The 23,753-nt window shown below is 40.9% G+C and overlaps 1 protein-coding gene across 1 annotated transcript in view; it reads left to right on the forward strand.

Annotated features, from left to right (window-relative positions):
* The first annotated feature begins 3,098 nt into the window (after positions 1–3,098).
* LOC145342456 (ADP-ribosylation factor-like protein 6) overlaps positions 3,099–23,753 on the forward strand; it is a 48,505-nt gene continuing 27,850 nt past the window's right edge. Inside the window, exons 1-3 of the mRNA XM_080188020.1 lie at positions 3,099–3,221; positions 15,707–15,768; positions 16,174–16,242. Of these exons, the coding sequence (XP_080044146.1) occupies positions 3,099–3,221; positions 15,707–15,768; positions 16,174–16,242 (254 nt within the window). The remainder of the gene's footprint in view (positions 3,222–15,706; positions 15,769–16,173; positions 16,243–23,753) is intronic.

Consider the following 23,753-nt stretch of genomic DNA (forward strand, 5'->3'; position numbering starts at 1 on the left):
TCTGCTGTAAGACTGATGGAGCCCACATCATGTAAATTGTAAGCAGGTAGTAAGATGTGGACTGGGTCCTTTAAGGGACAATTAAATTGAAATAAGCTTAGAGGTGCATAACAGGACAAGAATGCTTAACAAGTACATTGTACCATAACATCATTGTTTATGTAGGAAGGGGATGGTGGCAAAATAGCAGTAGAAAGAGAAATGGTAGCAGTAGTGTAATAAGGTGAAAATTGAGAGGCAAGAGGTATTTTAGGTTGACATCACAGATGTACAACAAACTGCTAAACCACGTCCACCTTATCCCAAATCAAGGTGACTATCTATTGGCACAATGGAACCTCTCCATTGTGGTTGGAAATTTGGGGCTGTATTTGTAGGCCTGGCGTTCCCCAAACGCAATGAGAACTGGGTTTATGACCCTTAAAATATTGTCTGATGCAGTATCCTTTAAACCAGCAGAGGAAGAATCACAAGCCAGGTTTGAGAAATATTGATCATGTAGTGACAGGACAATGGTATCACCAAGTTCCTCCAAATTTATTCCCCTTCCCCCTTCCTCACTATCCCTTTTGAGGGATCAAGTTATGAAAACAATATCTGCTTGTTTACAATTTGCAGCTCCTGGGAACTTATTAGTGACTACAATTCAAAACTATTGCACTGGCTGCAAAGAGGGATTTCTGAGGTCATTATATCTACTGTGTAGATGCAATTTTGTTCTTATTTCAGGATTTCCTTTGTTCTGTGCTGAAAATGTGAAATAATCACATTTCTTAGAGATTATTTTATTTATAAACAGACCATATAAAGAGACAGTTATGTTATCTTATTGAAAGAAGGAACCCTAAAAAAATTCAACACCAAAGATAATTTCACTATTTGACAGCATTACCTAATAAAGGAGTGTCCTTAAACCATAGTAGCCTTGCCGATTAAAAAGTGGCCCTTGGAAAATTAAGTTGGCAATCTTTTTCTCAAAAGGAGCCCTCAGAAAATATTTTTTGACCCCTTGTGTCTGACGATACACTTTGGCAGAAGGGTTAGGGAAAGGTAATATAGGCTTAATGGCATAGTTCTAAAGCATGTGCAGGGACAGATGGACCTGGGCGGTGCACATGCATAGCTTTTTGAAGCTGGCAAGATATATTGAGAAATGTGTTAGCAAAGCAATATGTGATCTTAGGCTTCAATATTAAAAGTATTGAGTATAAAAACAGGGATGTTATACTAAATCTTAATAAAGCTCTGTTTTGGCATAGCTATTCCTGTCTTTAGTCTTGATATTCTGGTATGGGATTATGAAACCTGGACACATTACTCCTAGTATTAATTGTAATAATAATTGAAAAGCAGAGTACTACAGTTGCTAGAAATCTAAAATAGGAACAGAAAATCTTGGAAACACTCAGGTGGTCATGGTAGGATCCGTGGAAAGATATAGTTAACGTTCAGGTCTGTGACCTTAGAAATGTTAGAGATGTAATAGGTTTTAAGCAAGGAATGGGTAGGACAAGAACAAAAGGAAGATTTGTGACATTATTTCATCAATAACTTTTCCCAGTTCTGGTGAAAGTTCACAGACTTGAAATGTTAACTCTTCTGTTGTCTGAAAATGAAGATGCTGCCATGACCTACTAACTGTTCCAGCTATTTCTGTTTTTAATTGTGGTAGTGTTGTCCTATATAAATTGTTAAAAAGCCAGTAACCTGACTGTGTTGAAACCGTCCTACCACATACACAAATTTTAATATAAAGCATCTTTCATACAACATGGATTAATCCCAATGAGCTGGACTGACCACAATGACAGTTTCCTTCTCCATAAAATTTTACTAGTGTACCCACAGTGCTGAATTCCTCTAATTTCACCTATACCTCATTTTAAAAGATAATTGAAAATAATAGTCAAGGAAGGAGTGTATGTACATTTATTAAGAAACACTTCAGTCATCTGCTTTTTATCTTGCTACTTTACCACTAAACGCACAGGGGATTAAATACATATGGCAGGCAAATATTAACATTGAGATCATATGTTCAATGACAATGTCAGTCTTCACTAAATGGTGACATTCTCACCTCTGTTAGAATGTTGTGGGTTCAATTCCCACAAGAAACTTGAACACAATCTACACCGATACTTCAGTCTAATGGAATGTTTCACTATTGGGGCTTTAATTCTTCAGTTGGGTCATTAAACCAAGATTTCATCATCCTCTCATGTGGATGTAAAAGATTCCATGGCATGATTCAAAAGAGAGCAGAAGAATTTTCCCAATATTTTGGATAAAATCACTTTTAAAAATTGTCAGGTCATTATTACATTGCTATTTCTGGGACCTTGCTAAGTGCAGATGGTGTCTTTCCATGCATTACAGCAACGACTACAGTTTAAAACTAATTAATTGGCTTTGAAACAATTTAGGGTGGCATGAAGTTGAGAAATGTGTAATATAAATGCAAGTTTGATCTTTACACATTTTAACTTACTAATCAAAAATGAAATTTGCCACACCTAGCTTCCCAAATAGTCACATGTCACTCATGGATTGTATATTGGCCAACACTGCCTAGCAATACAATCTTAAATCCCTAAAGTGTAAGTGTTATTTTCTAGGATGCCTATTATTTTCATCTATACATTTGTCAACTCAAGGTAGCCATACAGGGACTAAGGATGGTTGTGAACTGAGGAATACAGGAAAGCTGCCTCTATTCTGTACAATGGGCATAACAGGGACGGGACTGCAGAATAAATGTCGTTTTCGTTGGGGTGATTTGGGTGTTTACATCCCTATCTTAAATCTTAAAAAAAGCACTTTGCTAACTTCATTTCATACGTGCACAATAAATAGGAGTAGGCCATTCAGGCCACTACACCTGTTCCGTCAGTAAAATCATAACTGAACCGATTGTGTTGCTAATTTCACTTTCCCTGCCTTCCCTAACTTTTTCAGGGGAGATATCCCAGCATAGGGAGTAAGCAAAGTTGGTGTCTTGGTCCCGAGTGAGGTTGAAGGTTGCAGTTGCGTCACTGTAGACGCACAAGAGAGAGCACTGGGACCTGGTAATCAAGTCAGGGCTATCCAGTCCAGTCATGTGCTTGTTGGATAAATTAGCCGTTTGGGTGAAGCCGAAGAGGAGGAATGTGAATATTCTTTGCTTGGGGCTGGACAATAGCGGGAAGAGCACAATCATCAACCAATTGAAGCCTGTCGATGTGAGTACGGAGGCTGAAACGGCAAATAATCCCCTCAAATCAATCTTATTATGTAATGTATCCTCCCCAGCAGAGTAATCTCAGTTTTGCATAACTAGTATTCAGTTGACTTTGGTGTAGTGTAACGGTATGTAACTTCAAACAAAATACAGTAATCCTTTTTCGTTTGACAACTCAAAGTCTTTTCAGTTTAATGGTTGGTGCTTTAGCACATCCCCATTTTAGAGAGAATCTGGGCATCCAATGTGTATGGCTGGCTTTTGTATACCTTTACAGGCGTCAACATTTCGCCCCCCGTTTTTATCAAACCCATTGCAGAGCACTTATTCAGAGACCAGAGAAATGGAAACCCACTATCTGTCTCCACAGCCTTTTCCCATCTAGCGTCACAATTCCCCATTGCTTCATTTTGTCTAGTGATCCATTTCCTGACATTTGTTGATAATATACACTGCCAGCTCCTTTTTCAATGTTGGGAACTCTCCAGAGGAATGGTACATTTACTTGTTGAGGACTCAGATAAGTAGACATCAGATTCCCTCAGTAGCCACCCATCTCTGTGATGTGATGGAAAGAATATCCCTAATAACGTGGGTGGAGTCTCACAGTTGGTGTGTGACAAGCTGCTCACATTATCAGGTTCAGCTTCTGGGAGCCAAGGCCAAACAGTAGCTCCAAGGTAAAGTTTTCTTTCTTCTGTTGCCACACTTCATTCCCAGACAAGTAAGGCCAGTGCTGACAATGGAAAGTGCTCACCTGTGGGGGAGGTCTTCTTGTATAAGCTAACCTGATTTTGAAAAAGGACAGTAAGAGTCAAATGCTGATCATTCCTGGTGACAAAGTTGCAAACACTGCCTGTGCTCTAAAAAAAACTCAATATTTCACCAGCAGACTCGTTTCTAGTGGTGGAAAGGTAAAAGAATGGAGTTTTGAATAGAGCAGTGAGGTTTGCAGGACTTTAGTAGTTTTGAGGAGGCTCAGGAGAAAGCAACCAACACACTTGGCTTGTTCTTGGCTGATGGTTCAGAACTTGGGGAAGGGTGGGTGGTTCACTTTTAATTGCAAAATTGTCAACTGTATTGCTGACTGCATGAAAACATTAATACATCAGATGGTTTTCACTGACTGGAGCCTGTATCCTTACTATCTCACTGTCATGCCGCATTTCCTTACTGATTGCTTGTTTCCAATTTTAGTCCATTGTGTTCACTGATCCTCAGTTTATTTTTTCATTCTCCATTTTGCTTGGAAGTATCTTACTGTCTGTCCCTTCCTCACATGCTGCTGCTTCAGGATTTTTAGTTTATTTCTATCCTTCCTCCTTGATCATAAGGCCATCAGAGCAGTAGTCATTTGGCCCATTTCGACTACTCTACCGTTCAGTATGATCATGGCTGATTTGATTTTGACCTCAATGGCATTTTCTTGCCATTCTCCTATACCCTTTACTCCCATGTCAATCAAGAATCCTTGAACATATTCAATGATCCAACCTCCACTGCTGTCTGTGGAGGAGAATTCCAAAGGCTAAGAACCCATTGAGAGAAGAATTTCCTTCTCCTCTCCATCTTAAATGGGAGACTCCTTATTTTTAAACTGTGCTCACCTTGTTCTACACTCCCCCACGCAGAATTTTGTATGTTTCAATTACATCTCTCATTTTTTTAAACTTCAGGGAGAAAAACAACCATTTAATTCTAGGAATTATCCAGTGAATCTTCTCTGAAACTATTCTCAAATGATGTGAATGTTGCTGGTGAAGCCATCATTTATTCCCATCACTAATTGTGCTTGAAGGTGGTGTGAACTGCCTTCCTGAAATACTGCAGCCCATGTGGTGTAGTAAAACCCATAATGTTGATGGGAAGAAAGTTCCAAGATTTTGACCCAGCGACAGTGAAGGAATGGCAATATAATTCCAAGTCAGGATAGTGAATGACTTGGAGGGGAACTTGCAGGTAGTGATGTTCTCATGCATCTGCTGCTCTCATCCTTTGCAGTGGTAGAGGTAATGGGTTTGTTGAAGAAGCACTGGTGAATTGCTAAAGTGCATCTTGTAAATAGCATACACTGCTGCCACTGTGTGTCAGTAACAGAGGTAGTCAATATTTATGAAGCTCCAATCAAGTGGGTTGTTTTGTCCTGATTCAAGTCCAAGCCATTAATATATGTTAAGAAAAATGATTGTCCTCAAATCAACTCCTGGGGAACACATACTTTCCTCAATCTGAGAAACAAATATTGCCACTACTATCTGCCAATCAGCCAACTTCATACCATGCTGCCACTGTTCCTTTTATTCCACAGGCTTCACTTTGCTGGCAAAGTATCACCTTTATCTAACACGTATAGAAGTCCATACATATCACATCAACTGCATTATGCTCATCAACACTCTCTTTCACTTCATCAAAAAATTCAATCAAGGTTGGTTAAACACTGAGATAAAAGCATTACTGCGGATGCTGGAATCTGAAACAAAAACTAAAAATATTGGAAAATCTCAGCAGCTGTGGAGAGAGAACAGAGCTAAAGTTTTGTGTCTGATGAACCTATGCCAGCTGTGATGAAGGATCACTCAAAGTCAAAGTGACGGCTCTCTTCCCTCTACAGATGCTGTCAGACCTGCTGAGATATTTGAGTGTTTTCTGGTTTTGTTCGGTTACACACATTACCCTTTTACAAATTCTTGTTATTTTCCCTAATTTATTCAGCCTTGTCCAAGTGACTATTAACTAATCAATTTTGTCCTGTGATTATTGTTCATAAAAGCTTTTCTACCACTGATGTTGAACTGACTGGCCTATTGTTACTGGATTTATACTTTTTCAAACATGACTGTACCATTTGCAGTTCTCCAGTCCTCTGGTACCACCCTTGGATCCATGAAGGATTGGAAGATTATGGTTAGTGCCTACACAATTTCTGCCTTTACTTACCTTAGCATCCTTGAATGCATCCTTCCGGCCCTTGTGACTTATCAATGTTAAAAATGACTAGCCTTTTAAGTACATCCTCTTTATTAATTTTTAGCCCTCTCAGTATTTCAACTACCGCTATAACTTTGACAATATCCACTTCCTTTGCAAACTAAATGCAAAGTACTCACTTTCTACCTCAGCCAGTCCCTCTGTCATTAGTTTTCAATCTTCTAGGATACTACTTGGCCCCATCCATCCTCATGCTACCCATCTGCTTTTATATGCATACAGAAGACTTTTGAATTTTTTTGTTGCTAGTTGCCAGTCTCCCCGATAATATCTCACTGCTCCTCTTTTTAATTTTTCACTTACCCTCTACTCTTTCCACATTCGGCCTGGTTTTCACTTACATAATCAAGCTAACCTCTCATATTGGTATTGCAACAAAAATATCAAACACTTGTTTGTCCAATCTTTTATTATGCATGTAGCTAGAGCTACAAATAAATGGAAGCAATCTAAAGACGTGCTGCATCATTCTGTATAATCAGAATGGAAAATATATTAGTGATCAAAGATTTAGTATGGGAATCGGAATCACTACAGTGAAGGAAGGAGAAAAGTAGACATGCTATGTTCTACAAAATATGGAATTAATTGGTAGAAATTGACAAAAACTTAGTGCCCTCAAGCAATGGCAAATCATGAGGTAGCCAAGCATGTGAACAAAGATCATTTATTTCCAAGATGGTGTATCAACATCCTTTCTTCCCAAGAACAAAACCACTTGCAATCTTCAAGATCTATTTTTAGATCATTTTCATTTCTAAGTTTTTTTTTCAAAAGTATCATGACTACCATAATAGTAGGTTATGTCTAGTTCAGCTAGCACTAATCACATTCATAAATGTTGATGAAATATAGCTGTTAGTCTATGATGTGATACAACCTGTAACAAAAGAGTCAACACAGTGTTTAGACAGGGTCTTCCCTAAATCTGTAATCATCTTTCCAATAGTTCCATGTTTGAACATCTCCAATCAGTTTTCTGCTCCACAACAGCACTGAAGTGGCCCTTGTCTGATGTTCTAATGATGTCCTATGTGACTATGGTCATGGTGAACTATCCCTCTTCATTCTTTGATGTGAGTGACTCTGCCTTGCTCCTCCAATGCCTCTGTTGTTTGTGGACTGCCCTTATCTGATTCAGTTACTATCTATCCAGTCATAGCCAGAGAAACACCTGCAATGGCTCCTGTTCCTGCGTGTACACAGCTACATCTAGAATTCATCAAGGATTTTTCCTATGTTCTGTTACCTACGTACAGCTCCTCAGCAATATAATTTTAAACACATGAGGTTCCTTAAGTACATTGATGACATCAGCTGTACCTCATCACCACTGCACCCAATCTCTACTTCCTCCGATTTATCATGCCACGAGTCTTACATCCAATGTTAGACATGTATAAACTTCCTCTAATTAAACATTCTGAAGAACCAAGCTGTTCTCCTGCACTATCTCTACATAGCTATTGCCTGAGGCGGTAGAGAGCATTTGAAACCTTGCCATCCTATTTGCCTATAAGCTGAGCTTCTGACTTCATATCCTCTCCATCACTAGGTCTGCCTACCTCCATCTCCATAAAATTAACAATCTCCACTCTTACCTCAGTTTGCCTACTATTGAATCACCTTCTGTGCCTTTGTTACTTCTGGACTCAACCATTCCAATGCAGTTCTGACTGGCAAACCATCTTGCAACCTTGGTAAGCTTCAGCTCATCCAAAATTCTTCTGTTGTATTCTAACATGTGTCAAGGCCCATTTGCTGTAGGATGTTGGTTATAATTTGCTAGTCATACCCAGATTTACTACAAGTCTTCATTGACTCATAGAACTATTTACAAATATACAGTAAAGGGTACAAACTAGGAGCTCTATCTACGCTCACAGGTACATGAGGCTCTACCCAACACTCACCAGTATAAATGAGTTGTTCTCTTACATCACTGTATTGGTGGTACTGTATTCAGGCCCACATTAAAGCTTTATGTGACCAAGCCTTACACTATACCACCCACTAAGACTTTATCCAATGTATTTCAAGTGATTATAGTTTTCTTTATGTCTCATATTGTTAGAACTACCATACACTAACATTGTCATTACTATGTTATCACTACCCCGATTTCCCTCCCTTCAAGTTCTTGAATTCAAGGATTCAAGCAGCCTGGAGGCTTTAAGGTATGACTGTAAAAGCATGATTTGGACAGGTTGAGTATGTGGGCATGGCAGATGTAGTATGATGTGGATAAGTGTGAGGTTATCCACTTTGCTAGCAATAATAGGAAGATAGATTATTGCTTGAATGGGTGTAAGTTGAGAGAGGTGGATACTCAGACCTTGGTGTCTTCGTGCATCAGTCACTGAAAGTAACCGTGCAGGTACAGCACCTAAATTAAATTGATGATAAAATCATTGGCGTAACTCAGTGGTTAGCACTGCTGCCTCTCTGCTTTAGGGATGTGGATTTAATTCCAGTCACAGGTAATTGTCTCTGTGGGGTGTGTAAATTCTCATGTCTTAAGGTGCTCTAGTTTCCTCCAACACTCCAAAGATATGTAGATTAGATGGATTAACCATGGGAAATGTATGAAGTTACAGGATTGAGCGGGGTATAGGGCCTGATTAAGGTACCCTGTCAGACAGTTGTTGCAGACTTGATGGGCCGAATGGCCTCTTCTGCACTGTGGAGGTTCTAGGAATACTCCCTTTATCTGGCTTGGTGTCAGGTTTTTCACTCTTATGAACTGCCTTGAGATGTTTTACTGCATTAAACATGCTATATAATATTAATTGTTATTATAATTGTTACAATCCCAGCTGATGTTACTACTGGACAATTCAAATCCCAGGGTGGCACCTGGCTTGATAGATCCTAACATTGTTTAGATGTGCAGAGGATGGCTGCTAAAAAGAGACATAGGAGTCAGCCGACAAACCCCTAACATAAAACAACATTTATTAAACAAGAAAACTAAAGAAGGTTGTGAAAGAAGCCCAGTCCTTCATGCAAACTAGCCTTCCATCCATCAATTCTATCTTCCCGCTGCCTCGGAAAAGCAGGCAGCATAATCAAGGACCACACACATTCCAGACATACTCTTTTCCATCTTCTTCCGTCAAGTAAAAGATACAAAAGTCTGAGTAAACGTACCAACTGATTCAAGAACAGCTTCTTCTCTGCTGCCATCAGACTTTTAAATGGACCTACTTCATATTAAGTTGACCTTTCTCTACACCCTAGCTATGACTGTAACACTACATTCTGCACTTTCTCTTTTCTTCTCTATTTATGGTATGCTTTGTCTGTATAGTGAGCAAGAAAGAATACTTTGCACTGTATACTCATCCATGTGACAATAATAAATCAAATTAAAAAAGATTAATTATTTTACAATATTCCTTCAACCCATTATACCTTTACTGATATGTACAGATTGGTAAGGATAACATAGGTTACAAAATCTATCCTCTGCTTCAATGTTCGCTCTAAGTACACAGTCCATGTAAATCAATAGGCAAACTGTAGTCAGACATCCCACACTCTGAATCTATGCAGCATCCAAAACAACTTGTACAGATACCTAAGCAACTGCTTTCTGCAGTTTGCCTTTTTAACTTGGAATCTCTCTGTTCTTCACTCTTCACTGAACAGAACCATTTTTCCAGATTCCTGTTCTTTATTCCTTTGACTAGAATTTCTTCTTGGAATTTGCTTCTGTCATCCCCTTCCCCCCCTTACCACTGTCCTGGTTTCAAGATCATTCTGCGCTTTATTTTGGGGCCCTGTTCTTTGTAGTCTCCCTTCATGACCCTGATCCAGCAGTTTCTGTGGACTGCGCTTTCCTTCTGGGTCTCTTTATTCTAACTGGACACCTTTGCTATCTCTGTAAGCCCCTGGTTGCTAAGCAACAACTTAGTTTTTTTAGACTCTGTGTTTGTTTTAGAGGCTTAACAACCTCATTAAAATGCAGGCATCTTTTAAAGTGAAGCCAAAACTGAAGTCTCCCTTATACACAACTTCAGTAATATAAATTAAGCTTAAACTTAAAGCCATATCTTATTCCTAATATACACATATAGAAATGTAAGTTACCCAAAACGATATATATTTCCTAACATAATTGAGTTCAGACTTTGTTCAGAAAGAATTGATTGCTAACTTATTCAGAGATATCCTTCACAGCAATTTGTGCTCGTAATGTTAATGAAGCAAGCTGTAACTTGAATGATGAAATCAGAAAATGGTTAAGGCACAGAAGACCATTTGGCCTATTGAGCCCATGTTGGCTCTCCAGAAGAGCAATTTAGGCTGCCCCGCTGTTGTTTTCCTTCAGGTGCTTTTCCAATTCCTTTTTAAAACTTGAGTTTGAATATGCACCCACTCACCACCCTTTCAGACAATGCATTCCTAATTTTAACCACTCACTGCATAGAAGATTTTCCTCTTGTCATCTTCGTTTCTTTTGCCAATTACCATAAATCTGCAACTTCTAGTTCTCGACACTTACACTAATAGGAAGAGTTTATAGAACATAGAACATTACAGCGGAGTACAGGTCCTTCGGTCCTCGATGTTGCGCCGACCAGTGGAACCAATCTAATGACCCTCTAACCTAAACTATTCCAATGTTATCCATATGCCTGTCCACTGACCATTTGAATGCCCTTAAAAGTTGGCGAGTCCACAACTGCTGCAGGCAGGGCATTCCACGCCCTTACTACCCTCTGAGTAAAGAACCTACCTCTGACATCCTTCCTATAATTACCACCCCTTAATCTAAAGCTATGTCCCCTCGTGTTAGCCGTCACCATCCGAGGAAAAAGGCTCTAACTATCCACCCTATCTAACCCTTTGATCATCTTGTATGCCTCAATTAGGCCACCTCTCAACCTTCTTCTTTCTAACGAAAACAACCTCAAGTCCCTCAGCCTTTCCTCATAAGACCTTCCCACCAAACCAGGCAACATCCTGGTAAACTTCCTCTGCACCCTTTCCAATGCCCCCACATCCATCTTATAATGCGGCAACCAGAACTGTACGCAATACTCCAAGTGTGGCTGCACCAGAGTTTTGTACACTTGCAACGTGACCTCACGGCTCCGAAATTCAATCCCTCTACCAATAAAAGCTAACACACCGTACGCCTTCTTAACAACCTTATCAACCTGGGTGCCAACTTCCAGGGATCTATGCACATGCACACCAAGATCTCTCTGCTCATCAACACTACGAAGAGTCCTTCCATTAGCCCTATATTCTTTACTCCTGTTACTCTTACCAGAGTGAATCACCTCACACTTTTCCGCATTAAACTCCATTTGCCACCTCTCAGCCCAGCTCTGCAGCTTATCTATGCCCCTCTGCAAACTGTAACATCCATCCTCACTGTCTACAACTCCTCCAACTTTGGTGTCGTCAGCAAATTTACTAACCCATCCTTCTACACCCTCATCTAGATCATTTATAAAAATGACAAACAGCAGTGGCCCCAAAACAGATCCCTGAGGCACACCACTTGTAACTGAACTCCAGGTTGAATATTTCCCATCAACCACCACCCTCTGTCTTCCATCAGCTAGCCAATGCCTGATCCAAACTGCTAAAACACCCTCAATCCCATGCATCTGCATTTTCTGCAGTAGCCTACCATGGGGAACCTTATCAAACGCTTTGCTAAAATCCATATATACCACGTCAACTGCCTTACCCTTATCCACCTCTTTGGTCACCTTTTCAAAAAACTGGATGTTTGTGAGGCACGACCTACCCTTCACAAAACCATGTTGACTATCCCTAATCAATTTATTTCTCTCTAGATGATTATAAATCCTATCCCTTATAATTCTTTCCAAGAGTTTCTGTCTACCTACTCTGATTTTGAGCAACTTTGTCAAATCTCCTCTCAATCTTCCACTTACTAAGGAGAACAACCCTAGCTTCCCCAAACTATCCATGTCAATGAAGTCTCTTGTTGTCTGATGATGGTGTTGTCTGTGACATTGTATGGTATAATTTGGTGCCTATGTCAGGCTTTTGCTTGACTAGTCTGTGAGCAAGCCTTTAGTTTGGCACAAGCCCCAGAGTTAGTAAGGAGGACTTTGCAGAGTGCACAGGGCTGGGTTTGCTGTTGTTTTGGTGCCCTGTGATCCCTCCAAATTCATTCCTTTTAGACTCTGTGGTGCTTTGGTACAACTGAGTGGCTTGATAGGACATTTCAGAGGGCAATTAAGAGTTAACCACATTGCTATGGGTTTGGAGTCACATGGGCCAGTCAAGGTGAGAACAGATGATTGCTTTTGACTTGATTTATTATTGTCACGTGTATTAGCATACAGTGAAAAGTATTGTTTCTTGCATGCTTTACTGACAAAGCATACTGTTCATAGAGAAGCACCAAAGGACATTAGTGAATCAGATGGGTGTTTACAACAATCATTGATAGTTTCATGGCACATTATCAAAACTACTTTTGAATTCCAAATTTACTCATTCAATTTAAATTCTACCAACTGCCTAATGGTATTTTAACCCCTGATCCAAGAGCATTAGCCTGGGCATCTGGATTACTAGTCCAGTGACATTACCACTACACTACCACTTCCCTTTTAAAAGATTTAAATTAAATCCGTACCACACTCTCTTAAAATATTTTAAGTATGTCTTTATTTTAACTATCTTATTGTGATATCACTCTGTAAAACAAAAGATTCATTTAAAAATCAAAATAGATCTGTCAGACTATGTATGCATTCAATTAAACAAAGACTATATCCAAATTCTCCAACCTTGCCCACAGCTGGAATTCTCCAGTTTCACTGCTGTCAGTGAAGATTTAGCCGAGTGCCAAATTCTCCATTCTCACTAGGAGCAGTAGGGGGACGGGGAAGACTGGAGAGTTCCAGTTTAGGTGTCAGATTAAGGGAGAGGTATCCTCCTATTCGAGGATACAAATGGTAGAATTTTCTGAGCCCTGTGGTGATGTTCTGCAAGCTGGGTAGGGCTGGAAAATTTTAGAAAACAGTGAGACGCTGACATGTTTCCACTTTCTTCTGCATTTCCTGGGGAGCAGGAATGCAGTAATAATGACTATGTGCCTAGCAGCAGCAGCAGCCATATATAGTTAAGGTAATTCTAGATATAATTTGTACATATTTTTTGGCTGTAATTTTGATAAGGCAAATGGGACCCATCTTTCTTTAAAATTTGCCTACTCACAGAAGGCAAGAATGTAACGGGATGTCAGAGCACTATGAGATGAAGGAGAAGTTTTAATTTTGATGGATCAAACTGGCAGTCCTCAAGCCTTCCACCTGTAAAGGCTTGCAAATAAATGTGCCTCATCTGTAGACAGGTCCACTCGGTAGTACTGGGAGGAGAGGGTTGACTGCCAGTCAGAACATTATTATTGCACTTCCATCGTTTGTTGCCATGTCCTGCTCCATTCAGATCAACAGCACACAGCCTTCACAGTGGGGCTTCCAGCTCTCCATCACTTCTGGTGCTTTGATTGACCCTTCTTCTGTAGCTCACTTGCTGTCCTTAATTGGATAGCAAATTTGGAGGTGGCCTATTAATTGGCTGCCATTCACTAATTGGCTGTATCAGTAAAATAAGCTGGCAAGCATGTGACTAAAATGTGATAGGACCCTCATTGCTTATGGCAGTGTTCAACCCAAAGTGACTGCAAGGGATACAGCTAGGTTCAGTGAATGGGCAAGAAAGTGGCAGTTTGAGTATTTGTGGGAAAATGTTAGGTTATTCACTTTGGTAAGAAGAATTTAAAAAGCTCATAAACTGTTAAAGGTTCAGAGGGATTTGGGTGAAATTAAATATAAAACACAGAAGGTTAACTTACAAGAACGTTTTGATGCAATTGAGCCTGGATGGGTGGAGCTCCAACAACACTCAAGAACTTGACATCATCCAGGACAAAGCAGCCCACCGGACTGGCACCCCATTTTCCCCCTTAAATATTCACTCCTTCCGCCACCAATACACATTTTGCAGCAGTGTGTACCACATACAAGGTGCACTGCAGCAACTCACCAAAGCTCCTTCAACATTTTCTTCCAAATCTACGGCCTCTCAGGACATGGCAGCAGATGCATGGGAATACCACCATCTGAAAGCATCCCTTTAAGTCACATTCCATCTTAACTTGAAACTATATCATCATTCTTTCACTGTTGCTGGGTCAAAATCCTGGAACTCCTTTTCTAGCAGCACTCTGGGTGTTCCTACAAAACCCGGACTGCAACGGTTCATGAAGGTAGCACACTACTATCTTCTCAAGGGCAATTAGGGATGGGCAATAAACGCTGGTCTAGCCAGCCAGGCCCACAACTCAAGAATGAATATATAAACAGTTGTACAAGACTTTGCTGACTTCACACCTAGAGTATTAAATACAGCTTTGATTACTTCACCTGAAGATGTACTTGCTTTAGAAGAAATGTACAAGAGTTCACTTGATTGATGAAAGAGTTGTCCTACGAGAAGAGATTTAATAGAATGAGCTTATAATGTCTTGAGTGTAGGGGAATGAAAGGTGAACACATTGAAATATGAGATTCTGAGACAACGTGACAAGTTAGATACTGCAAGGCTGTTTCCTGCTACTGGTGATTCTCGAACTGGCATTATTTCAGCAACGTGTTCAGCCATTTCAGACTAAGATGAGAAGACATTTCTTCATTCATGTCTATGAATCTTTGGAATTCTGCACTTTAGAGGGTTGTGTGCTCAGTCATTGAGTATATTCAAGGCTGAAATTGATTGATTTTGCACTCTTAAGGGAAAGAATTGATAATGGGGATTGGGTGCCAAAGTGGGGTTGAGATTGATGATCAGCCATGATCTATTAAATGGCAGAGCAGGCTTGAGGGACAGTATGACCTATTCCTGCTCCTATTTCTTATGTCCTTATGTAGATGGAGAAGCTGAGGGTCCAAGAATGGATCACTGCGAATCTCTGGAGGTGAATGATGCCATACAGAAGAGAAAGCATTGCTGGAGATACTTTTGTTTTATTTAAATAGGTAAGTGTGAAACCAATCAAAGACAGTCACTTGGGGCTAAACTGAAGAGTGTTGAATGATGTTGATGTGTCAAAAGCTGCAGGACAAGGAGGATGAAGAGGGATAATGTGCTGTGATTTAAACATATCATTTGTGACTTCGGTTATGCCTGTTCTAGAAAAGTGGAAGAACCCAAACTGGTGGTTACGGGGGAGGTGAACATAGCAAGAGTCAATGGAAAGTGAATGAGAATGAGAACCTGAACTGACTTTTCTTTTCATTACCTAAAGAGCATATCCACACAAAGAAATGAAACTGGGTCCCTTTTATTTAACATTTTCGTAGATTCCTGATTGTTACATTGTGATTTCAGTGTCCATAAAATTTGATAGCAAGTAAAAAGGTCTGGATAGTTAAGACGAATTCTCCATATATTGGTTGTTGTAAATTGATTTTAACTTTCCCTCTTATTCTTCAGGCACGAGCCAGGGAGCTGTTTCCGACAATTGGATTTAGCGTGGAAAAATTCTATACGTCCAGGTATAATAAATGGAGATATATATAAATAATTCCCACTCTTCCCCGTCTCTTTCAATCCATCCGTATGACCTTTAGGGAGAAATGTTCAAATTCTGGACATTTTATGTGGTGGGCCATTGAGACTTCCCAAATCCATTTTAGTTTGCATCATTCCCCTTGGAAGGTAGAAGCATTAATGTGAACTGAATTCACACTCAAGCCCAAAAGGATATTATGCTAAATCAGTGGGATCACAACATCCCTTTCTGTTTTTCTCTGTAGTTAGTTGTTCTTTGCTCACAACCTCACAATGGCTAGGAAAGAGAACAGTGAAATAAGCATTCACTAACTTACAATCTTATATAAAAATGATATTCTGTCTTATCTCTAATTTATTATTTTTTCTTGGTCACTGTTCAATTCCAGATTGTCCTTCACTGTATTTGACATGTCTGGTCAGGGAAGATACCGAAACCTCTGGGAAAACTACTATAAGTAAGTGAGATGACAGTGAATAAAATGGTCTGTAAAATGCATGAGTTCAATTGTACATTTGTACAGAGTCTGTGAATTGTTCATTTATGGCACTCGTTCTGACATTTGTATTTTAGTATTCTAGTATAAAGTGATGAGTTACGATTTGAGAAAAGTTATGAATTAGCAATGATGGGAAAGGAAAATAGGACAATAAAATCAGAGGGTAAATTGAAGTATAGTGAAACTCCAATTTTACACACCCCGATTTAGTGCAAATTCGGATATAACATGATGAATCATTGCACCTTTTTTTGCTCTTTCCGGGGAACTGAAAAGCTTTTGGTTACTGCAATCTATTTCTAAAGTGAAAATAATCTGCCTTAGAAAGAAATTGTGGACAGAAAACACTTGTTTCCCCCCTTGCCCAGTTCAGATAAAAGGGGTTCTCACTTAGAAAAAAATTACATTAGACAGTTGTTCAAAAAGGAGGTACTTCATAGTTAATGGACCATGAAAGTGTTTGTGTAAATAAACATCCTCACTGCCTGTTTTAAACTAGCCTTGGACCTACCAATCAAAAGGTTTGTAAAAGTTAATGAAGCGTGTAGTGATTGTATAAACAGCTCTGACAGACGCCAAGATTGTCCGTAACAGCACCTCGATTTAGTGCAACCCCGCTTTTCTCACGATTACGTTTTATGGACCCCAACCATCGTGTTATAACAAGGCTGCACTGGGAGTGGGGGAGACATAGGATAGCTGCTGGGAGCACTGCTTTAGGGAAGGAGAATAAAGGAGATTAGCAGCTTTAACTGAGAGAGAACAGAAAATTGTTACAAACTTAAGACTACTGCAGATACCTTCTTGAGTTCAGTGCTTGAGATGTCTAGAAGAATGAGAAGTAGGACTTAGGAGCAGATTATTTAGCCCCTTAAGCCTGCTCTACCATTTAGTAATATCAGACATGATCTTCTTCCTCAACTGCACTTGCAGCCTTCTCCTCAAATTTCTTGATTGAGTTATATTAATAATATATCAGTCTTGAATATACTCGGTGCAGCCACAACTGAGCTAGACAATTCCAAATATTTGTAACCCTCTGAATGAAGAAATTTCTCTTAATCTTAGTCCAAATTGATTGATCCCTATTTTGAGACCATGTTTTTATTTTCTAGGTTCTCCAAGGAGAGAAACAACTCTGTTTTACTCTGACAAGCCCTTTTAGAATCTTCAATCTTTCAGTTAGATCATCTTTCCTCTAAGCTCCAGAGGGCATAGGCCCAATTTATACAGCCTCTCATCCTAGGAACTAATCATAGTCATAGAGGATTACAGCATGGAAATAGGCCCTTCGGCCCAACTTGTCCATGTCGCCCTTTATTTTTAAACTGCTAAACTAATCCCAGTTGCCCACATTTGGCCCATATCCCTCTATACCCATCGTATCTATGTTACTATTTAAATGCTTTTTAAAAGATAAAATTGTACCCACCTCTACTACTACCTCTGGCAGTTTGTTCCAGACACTCACCATCCTCTCTATGAAAAAATTGTCCCTTTGGACACTTTTGTATCTCTCCCCTTTCACCTTAAACCTATGCCCTCTAGTTTTACACTCCCCTACCTTTGGGAAAAGATATTGACTATCTAGCTGATCTGTGCCCCTCATTATTTTATAGACCTCTATAAGATCACCCCTCAGCCTCCTGTGCTCCAGAGGAAAAATGTCCCAGTCTATCCAGCTTCTCCTTATAACTCAATTCATCAAGTCTCGGTATCATCCTAGTAAATCTTTTTTGTACTCTTTCCAGTTTAATAATATCCTTTCTATAATAGGGTGACCAGAATTGTATATAGTATTTCAAATGTGGCCTTACCAATGTCTTGTACAACTTCAACAAGACGTCCCAACTCCTATATTCAATGTCTGGCCGATGAAATCAAGCATGCCGAATGGCTTCTTCACCACTTTGTCCACCTGTGACTCCACTATCAAGAAGCTTTGAACATGCACCCCTAGATCTCCTTGTTCTATAACTCTCCCCAGTACCCTACCATTAACTGCCCTGGTTCAATCTACCAAAATGCATCGAATCTAATGAACCTTCAGAGGACAGTATCCATGGCAGGTATATGTATCCATTTGGAGACCAAAACAATGCTCAGTACCCCAGGTGACGTTTTACCAAAGCATTGTAGTATTGTAGGAAGACTTCCTTATTCTTGTATGCCAATCCCCTTGCAATAAAGGCCAATATGTTATTTGCCTTCCTAATTGCTTGCTGTATCTGATTTTGTATGCCTTATACAAATAGTCCTAAGTCTCTCTGAACATCCACATTTAAAAATTTCACGCCTTTTAAACATATTCTGCTTTTCTATTCTTACCACCAAAGTTCCACTGTGTAGTAATTCAGCCAAATGCCAGTTTACCATCTCCAAGCACCCTTTATTATGTATTAAGACAGAAACTGCTCCTGTGGCTCACAGCTAGGTAATTCAATACCTGGGGACCTACAACCACATTCCGGGTGAAGTAACAGGTTTAAAAGCATCCGCTCAGCGATTCATTTGGGCAAGTCTCTGCTTGCTCAGAAGAGAGTTAGTACTCCATGAAGCCCACAGGGAAATCTATTGATGAATCAGCTTCGAGATTAGGGCTGGCACCAGCAGCATTCACCTCTGTAGCCATAGTGAGATCTGCTCAGGCATGGACTCCCTGGCTCATCAATGCTTCATGTGCTTCTTCAAGGTTTTATGCTGGACTTTGCCCTTTTATGATTCGTATCCTGTTTTCACCATAATGATTCCAGGGACCCAACAGCTCTGAAGTTTCTCACGTGAACTAGATCACCTGCTCCAAAAGTCTTTCTGTCCTTGCGGAATTCGAATTTATTTTTTGGTTTTCGTAGAATCCCTACAGTACAGAGAGAGGCCATTTGGCCCATCAAGTCTGCACTGACCACAATCCCACCCAGGAACTACCCCCATATCCCTACATATTTACCTACTAATCCCTCTAATCTACACATCTCAGGACAGTAATGGCAATTTTTTAGCATGGCTAATCAACCTAACCTGCACATCTTTGGATTGTGGGAGGAAACTGCAGCACCCGGAGGAAACCCACGCAGACACAAGGAGAATGTGCAAACTCCACACAGACACTGACCTGAGCCAGGAACCAAATCCAGGTCTCTGGAGCTGTGAGGCAGCAGCGCTGACCACTCTGCTACCATGCTGCCCCCTTGTTAGGATTCCACACTCGCCGCCAAGTTTGGGAAAAGAAGGTTTAATCTGGTATGAAACTGTCCGTCCCATTAACAGTTCCGCTGGGCAATACCTTCTGTGGTGTGGTCCTGTCATCAACAAAAATTGAGCCAGTTTGGGTCTCTATGGATACTGTTGGTTTGTTTTTTCATACCATTTTTAAATGTTTGAACTGCCCATCTGCCAGTCCATTTGACAATGGGAGATGAGGTGTAGTTTGGAAGTGTTGGGTTACAGGGATAGAGCGGGGGAGAAGACCTGGGTAAGATACTCTGTCAGATGAGTTGGTGCAGACTTGATGAGCCAGATGGCCTCTTCTGCACTGCAAAGATTCTATAATTCTATAAGTGTTAGCACGAGAGAGTGTTACTGTGTGAGTGAGAGGGTGTTGGTGCCGGAGTAAGAGAGTGTACATGTAAGACTGAGTATGAGAGTGTTAGTGTGAGCGAGAGAGCATATGAGTGAGAGAGAGAGAAAATATTTGAGCCAGAGAGAGAGAGTGGGTGAGCAAGAGAGAGAGCGAGTGTGGTGGTAAGTGTGTGAGTGTGAGTAATAAGTGACTGAATGGAGGTTGCTGCAAGAGATGTTGGTGAGTGTGAATCTGCCTTGCACTCAGTCTCAGGTTCTCATTCACTATTACAGCCACACATCAACACGTATGCACACATCCATCCACTCACATTTCCTCACCCACATTCACTGACCCTCTCACATGCTGCTCATTTCAGTTTTTTCTTAACGTAATAATTTTTTGCTCTTACACTGCCTTACTTTTGACCAGAAATCGTATTTTTCTTGAAAACGCCAACATTTTTGTTTGAAATTTATTGTCTGCCGAACCTTACCTGACCAAATTTGTCTTGCGTGAGGATGATAGACAAACGTGGGCCCTAATCAAAATGATTGGACAAGCCTGCCTACTCTATGCTATCATTTTTACTGATTGGAACAGCATCTACTAATGCTAATTTCTAGTCCTCCAGCTTCCTAATGGTTTTACAAATGGAGATCTACTACCCTCTAGCTACCTATGTGAATATCATTCCCGTCTGCCAGAATCACTTTGTCCCTTACCTGAGAAACTCTGTGGCATTTCAGGTGTGACCTAAAAGCTGTTGGGATGTTGTTTCAAATTTCTGCCAGGATTATTAGCTCTTCTACATTCTCAAAAAAATTGTTCTAACTTCAGTGATTGAAAACTACGTCTGAAACAACTTCTCTTTCTCCCTAGCAAATCCTACAAACAATTAATTCAGTCTTTCCTTTATAGTCTGAAATTTCAACTGATGTGCTTCAGGGACACACTCATGTGCGTGAAGTATTGTAGTTTTACACCTCCTACTCTGAGGATTGTACTTCCGACAGGCTAGAATATACATGCATTGCCTTCCTGACAGATGATTTGCAACATAAGACTCATGGGGGCAGTTCTCCCCCAAAAAACTAAGTGTCCAACGGGTGGGAATATGCGAGTTTTCCCACCTGTGTTTTGGGCAAGCTGAGCCGAATGAACCTCCGGAACTCCATGCATCACAATCCCACCAAGAGGACGGAATCAGCATGCTAAGCAGGCCACTGCGCATGTGCCAACCTGTCAGAGGGGAGATCAGTGCATGCATACTGTCCCTCCTCATTGTCGCCCTCCCAATTGTCATCCCTGACCCTCATCCCCATTGATCACTGGCATCCATGACCTCTCCATCCCTCTGATCTTGCCGGCCTCCATGATATCCCTCACCCCATGTCCAGGCAGCATCATCCCCCTCCCACGTTGGCCAGCTCCGATCACTCCCTCCCTCCCAACCCCACCAATCTCTAATGCAGAGTGTGCAGCAGGTCCACCCCTCCACCACCACTGACTGGCCCTGCCCCCTCAGGCCCCGCCCCTTGGCCCTGTCATGCACCAGAATGACTGCCCGAGGGGCACCCACCCTCTGCCCCTGATCTCTCGGGAGGGCCTCAGTGACCTCTGTCCCCCCCAGTAGGGTAATCACACCTGATCCCCATCCATGGGGACATACGTAATTAGTTGGTAGGAACCTCTCCCGGTGCGGTGGAAGACATCGGAGAGCCTGGACAACACTGTCCCAGGTTCACTAATGATACGGAAATAACGATTTCCATATGATAATCAGCCTTGATCTGATTTCTGGCTTGAGGCTGATTACACATAAAAAAATGACCTGGGAGATTAATGATAGGCTGGACGTCTGTTGCGAATACCGCTAAAGGCCCCCAGCAGATGTCTCCTGGCCTGCTGCCCTATTCAAGCAGCGTATTGGACCAGGAAAATAGCACCCCATGTGTCCTTCAGCCACTTTAACTTTGTAGCCACCTTTTCAAATGAGATAAAATACCTCTTAACTCTTCAGTCTTCAGTGAATTTAGGCACAATGCAAAGACCCTTTGTTTTAAAGTTTCGTGCAGGACTTAACTCATCCAAACTACTATTCTCTTTCACCTATAACCTAGGATTTTCTGTAGTCAGTTCATTTTAGAGAACAAAGAAAATTACAACACAGGAACAGGTCCTTCAGCCCTCCAAGCCTGCAATGACCATGCTGGCCGACTGAACTAAAACTCCCCATCCTTCCGGGGACCATAACCCTCTATTCCCATCCTATTCATGCATTTGCCAAGAAGCCCCTTAAAAGTCTCTACCGTATCCATTTCCACAACCTCCCCCGGCAACAAGTTCCAGGCACCCGCTACTCTCTGTGTAAAAAAATCTGCCTCATGCATCTCCTTTAAACCTTGCCGCTCGCACCTTAAACCTGTGCCCCCTAGTAATTGACTCTTCCACCCTGGGAAAAAGCTTCTGACTATCTACCAGTCTGCCATGAGGGACCTTGTCCAAGGCCTTACTGAAGTCCACATAGACAACATCCACTGCCCTACCCTTATCAATCATCTTCATCACTTCCTCGAAAAACTTGATCAAGTTCTTGAGACATGAACTCCCCTTCACAAAACCATGTTGCCTCTCAACAATATGTCCACTTATTTCCAAGTGGGAATAAATTCTGTCTCAAAGGATCCTCTCCAATAATTTCCCTACCACTGATGTAAGGCTCACCAGCCTGTAATAATCCAGATTATTCTTGCTACCCTTCTTAAACAAAGGAACAACATTGGCTATTCTCCAGTCCTCTGGGACTTTCCCTGTAGCCAGTGAGGATACAAAGATTTCTGTCAGGGCCCCAGCAATTTCCTTCCTTGCCTTTCTCTGTATTCTGGGGTATATCCCATCAAGCCCTGGGGACTTGTCTATCTTAATGTTTCTCAAGAATGCCAATACCTCCTCCTTTTTGATCTTAACATGACTTGAGCTATCTACACATCCTTTCCCAGATTCATCATCCACCAAGTCCTTCTCTTTGGTGAATACTGATGCAAAGTACTCATTTGATACCTTGCCCATTTCCTCTGGCTCCACACATAGATTCCCTCCTTTGTCCTTGAGTGGGCCAACTCTCTTCCTGACTACCCTCTTGCTCTTTACTGTCTGATTTCTAAATCTCTTTGAACCTCAACCTTTTGCATTTCCATTTCTTTGACAAGTTCAAGTTTTTACTTTTCTCTATTTCTTTCTATCACAAGCTATTTGATCTGCACCTGAATTCTAGCCAACTTATCTGAATTGCTAAATGGATTACAACCCTTGCAACATTAACTCAATTGTATCTGTTTTCTTAGCTTGTGCCTTTAACTTCAGTTTTTCTGTTAATTACTTGGGGATAAATCTTCCATCTCCAGAAATGTCATAGCAATTGGCAAAGCCATTATGCTTTACAATTAGAACAGTAAAGTTCATCATGGAAATCTTATCAGCAAGTATCAGCACAGATTCCTGAATCTGTTTTCCAGCACCAACTCACAAGCACAATTTCAATTGTTTTGCTGTGCTGAACAGAATACCACTGTGTGAAAGGGGTTTGCCCCAGTGGCCCAAAGCATGAAATCACCACCTTCAACTGCCTCCTTAGATCTTCAGGGCTTAGCCTGAACAATCATTGATCACCAGGACTTCTACTGACCCTCTCCACTTAAGATCTGCCCTTTTTCTGCTTGGAATCTCTTTCTCTGCACCTCTTTTTCTGAACGGGAACTTCTTCACACTGGTGAATTAAGGGCTTGGATTTACACATGGAAGCATGATATTATTGAGGGAAAGGCAGGACTGGCAACTGGACATTCCAGGGTAGGATCTTTAACATGACAGAGGAGGGTGTAAAAAGGGAGGTGGTGCTGCACTATTA

This window comes from Carcharhinus amblyrhynchos, chromosome 4 (assembly GCF_965287045.1).
Source record: "Carcharhinus amblyrhynchos chromosome 4, sCarAmb.v2.hapA, whole genome shotgun sequence".
In the NCBI taxonomy this organism is placed as follows: domain Eukaryota; kingdom Metazoa; phylum Chordata; class Chondrichthyes; order Carcharhiniformes; family Carcharhinidae; genus Carcharhinus; species Carcharhinus amblyrhynchos.